The sequence below is a fragment of the Rhincodon typus genome, chromosome 36, assembly GCF_021869965.1.
Source record: "Rhincodon typus isolate 14 chromosome 36, sRhiTyp1.1, whole genome shotgun sequence".
NCBI classification, from domain to species: Eukaryota; Metazoa; Chordata; class Chondrichthyes; order Orectolobiformes; family Rhincodontidae; genus Rhincodon; species Rhincodon typus.
The window spans coordinates 17,319,463-17,322,623 of NC_063367.1; the positions used below are offsets into that span (position 1 = coordinate 17,319,463).

General features: G+C 57.5%; 2 protein-coding genes across 3 annotated transcripts in view; one reads left to right on the plus strand and one right to left on the minus strand.

Annotated features, from left to right (window-relative positions):
- Positions 1-3,161, plus strand: part of LOC109929142 (dual oxidase 2-like) — a 702,670-nt gene that overhangs the window by 625,987 nt on the left and 73,522 nt on the right. The window lies entirely within an intron of this gene.
- The window catches only part of islr2 (immunoglobulin superfamily containing leucine-rich repeat 2), an 11,341-nt gene continuing 8,478 nt past the window's right edge, over positions 299-3,161 (minus strand). Inside the window, exon 2 of the mRNA XM_048617217.1 lies at positions 299-3,055. Coding sequence (XP_048473174.1) covers positions 1,147-3,051 — 1,905 coding nt within the window. The 5' untranslated portion in view covers positions 3,052-3,055 and the 3' untranslated portion in view covers positions 299-1,146. The remainder of the gene's footprint in view (positions 3,056-3,161) is intronic.

Below are 3,161 nucleotides of genomic sequence, written 5' to 3' on the forward strand. Positions count from 1 at the left end.
AAATTACCCATAGCTCCCAGGCTGTGCAGGCTGGGTGGGTTAGCCATGGGAAATTACCCCTAGTGCCCAGGCCTGTGCAGGCTGGGTGGGTTAGCCATGGGAAATACAGGGTTACAGGGATCAGATAAGGGGTCTGGGTCTGAGTGGGATGCCCCGTGTAGGGTCAGTGTGAATTTGTTTGGCTGAATGGTCTGCTTCCACCTGTAGTGATTCTATACGAGAGCAGTCAAACCCCAGCACAACGCTAGCACCAAAAATGAAGCTTCTAGACCAATTCCAAATAAGAGTTGGATGTGCATTTTGCTTTTTGTTTTAAATTTATTGAACACAGAGATAGAGGTCTATCAAAAAGAGGTGATTGGGAGGTGATCAATGTTAAAGATGACACCACACACACACACGTACACGCGCACACACACCAGACCCCACAGATCTCTCAATTTCAAGATATCCCTCTGGCCCTAAACCACCCCTTTCCCCCCTCAACACGACTGCCCCCTTTTTTTCTTAACATGAATGCACTCTGTGCAAAACATCACTGGTATATAAAATGGACTAATCTCTTTAACGTAACACTTTAGTTCCTCCAGCCAACGGGGAAAGAAATGCTGTAGTGCTCAGTTGGCAGGATGTCACTTTACAACACTGCATTAGCAAGCACCAACAGGTAACACAGATCACGCTCACAGGTGGGGAGGGGGGAAGAAAGGGGGTATTCAAAGGAAAGTGGGTAGTTTTGGGAATGGGATGCATGCTGCTCAGGGATGACAGGACGACGAAGGGATAATGCGGTGGTTCTATTAATGAAGCACCAAGAGATTTTGAACAGTACAACAAATATGTCCAGGACTGTCCTCCAAAGCTGCTCTCGTTGCATTTCACTCCCAGTTGGGAAACTTTCCTGTGGATTTCCGAAATTTTATTTTCTCTTAGAAATACCAGGATTACAGTTTTTGTGTGTGACTGTCAAAGATCCGTAGCAGAAAGAAGTGTGAAAGAGTTATGTGTTGCAAAACCTCCTGGAATGGAGGGTGGGTGGGTTTCTAACGCCTGGGTGTTTTCTGTTCTTCACGCTTGTGGGGTTTGTGTTCACAGACTTTTTTTTTTGCTCCGCGATTTTTGCCTCCTGCCTTGCCGGCCCGGGAATCAGCGCACCGGGCGCCGGTAGTTACCATTGATCTCCGGGCTGATGGTGACAGCCTCGGCGCCCAGGGGTAAGCGGTCGCTGTACTCGGAGCCCGCTTCGAACTCCTCCTGGGTGTTCGCTTTGCTCTGCGAGCCGGCTAGGGATTCGGGCACCTCGCTGGCATCCTCTTCGCTGGCTGGGTACAGCTTCTCGGAGCCGGGGAAGGAGACGCTGGCCTGGATAGCGCCGGTTGCGTCCCCTCCCTGCAGCTCCCCGGGACCCTGGCTCTTCATGATCAGCTTGTAGGTCTTCCCCTGGTATTTGTAGAGGAGGTGGCAGCAGCTGGCACCCAGGAGCGGCACAGTAGCTAGCGCCAGCAGAAAGCAGCTCACCACCACCATGATGAGCAGCGACGGGATCTTCCTCCTGGTGCTGAAGACGACTTGCACTTGGCATTCTTGCCCACGGGAGGTCAGGCACATACTGTAGTTGGTACCCGGCCTCAGACCCTGGAAACGGTACGAGTTCACCCCGCTCTCAATCATCGACCACTGCACCACGGCGGCCGCTCGGCCCTTCTCCTCCGTGCACAGGTAGAGCATACGCAGCTTGCTGGGGCCCGGGGAGCTCTGGAAAGGGGTGAGCTGGACCCTGGCGTCTGTCTCGGTCACCTCCAAGGCGATGAGGCCGAAATCGAAGATGTGCTCTTTCATGGAGGAGCTGCGGTTGAAGGCATGGTTGGAGGTGAAGTGGGTACCTGGGTGAGGGGAGCAATTCTGGCCGGAGAGGGTAGGGGGGGCGGTGGTCCCTCCGGGGCTCAGGGTGGAGGTGGAGGAAGCTGGGAGGGAGGCTCTCTCGGGTTTTAATACGCTGTTGCCCGGCTCGACCCTAAGCCCGGGCACTTGTTTTGGGGTAGGCCTGCTAACCCTGATTTCCAGGGAGGATTGGTTACTGCCCGCCGAGTTAGTGGCCACGCAGCTATAACGACCCTCCTGGCTCTTATGGAGCCTGGGCAGGAGGAGCGTACCGTTCTTCAACACCGACACCTCCCCGCCCCCTTCCCCTTTCCCGTCCCCGGGGCTCAGCTCCTGGCTCTGGCCGAACGGCCGCAGCGTCCAGCGCAGGCTGGGGGGAGGTTTCCCGGTGGCTGTGCAATGCAGGGCGAGGCTGGTACCGGCTGGGAAAACCGAGCTGGGCCCGGTGCCGGGCTGAGAGCTGAGAGTGACCGAGGGGGAGCTGCATTGCAACTCGGGTAGGTCCACCACCGGGGAATCCTTGAGCTCGGGAGGATCCCAGCATTGGATGCTCTGACTCTCGGGGATGGAGATGAGAGCGTCCAGGATCCAGCTCTTCAACCACAGCAGGCGGCACCCGCAGGAGAACGGGTTGCTGTAGATCTGCAGGTGGGATAGGGAGCTGAGGGGCTGAAAGACCCCTTCTTGGAGGGTGTGGAATTGGTTGTTGTTAATGCGGAGGGAGCGCAGGTCCCGGAGACCGGAGAAAGCGGTCTGGGGTAGGTTGCTCAGTAAGTTGTGGTTCATTTTGAGGAGTTGCAGCGAGCTCAGGTTGGCCAGGTCCCCCCAAGGGAAGGTGCTCAGCCGGTTGTGGCTCAGGTCCAGGTTCTTGAGGGGCCGAAGCGGCGCCAGGGCCCCTTCCTCTACCCGGCTCAGTCCGTTGTGAGCCAGCCACAGGGAGGCGACCTGAGCCAGGCCGGCGAACGAGGAGCGCAGCAGCGAACCGATCCGGTTGGCCGACAGGCTCAGGGTGGTCACGTTCGGGGGCAGCCCCGCTGGCACCGCCGCGAATTCCTTGTAGGCGCAGTCAGCAAACTGCTGCGAATATTTATCCTGGCACACACAGCGCTCCGGGCATCCCCCAGCGGCAAGCACCCATCCAGACAGAAGGTACAGCACGGCCAGCAGCATTGTCCTGGTGGGGGGGGAAACAGGGGAGAGAGGGGGAGGGGAGAGAGGGGGGGTAGGGAGGGGGGCAGCAGATAGAAGGCTTCGGCGACGGGGAAGTCGCGGCGGTGCCA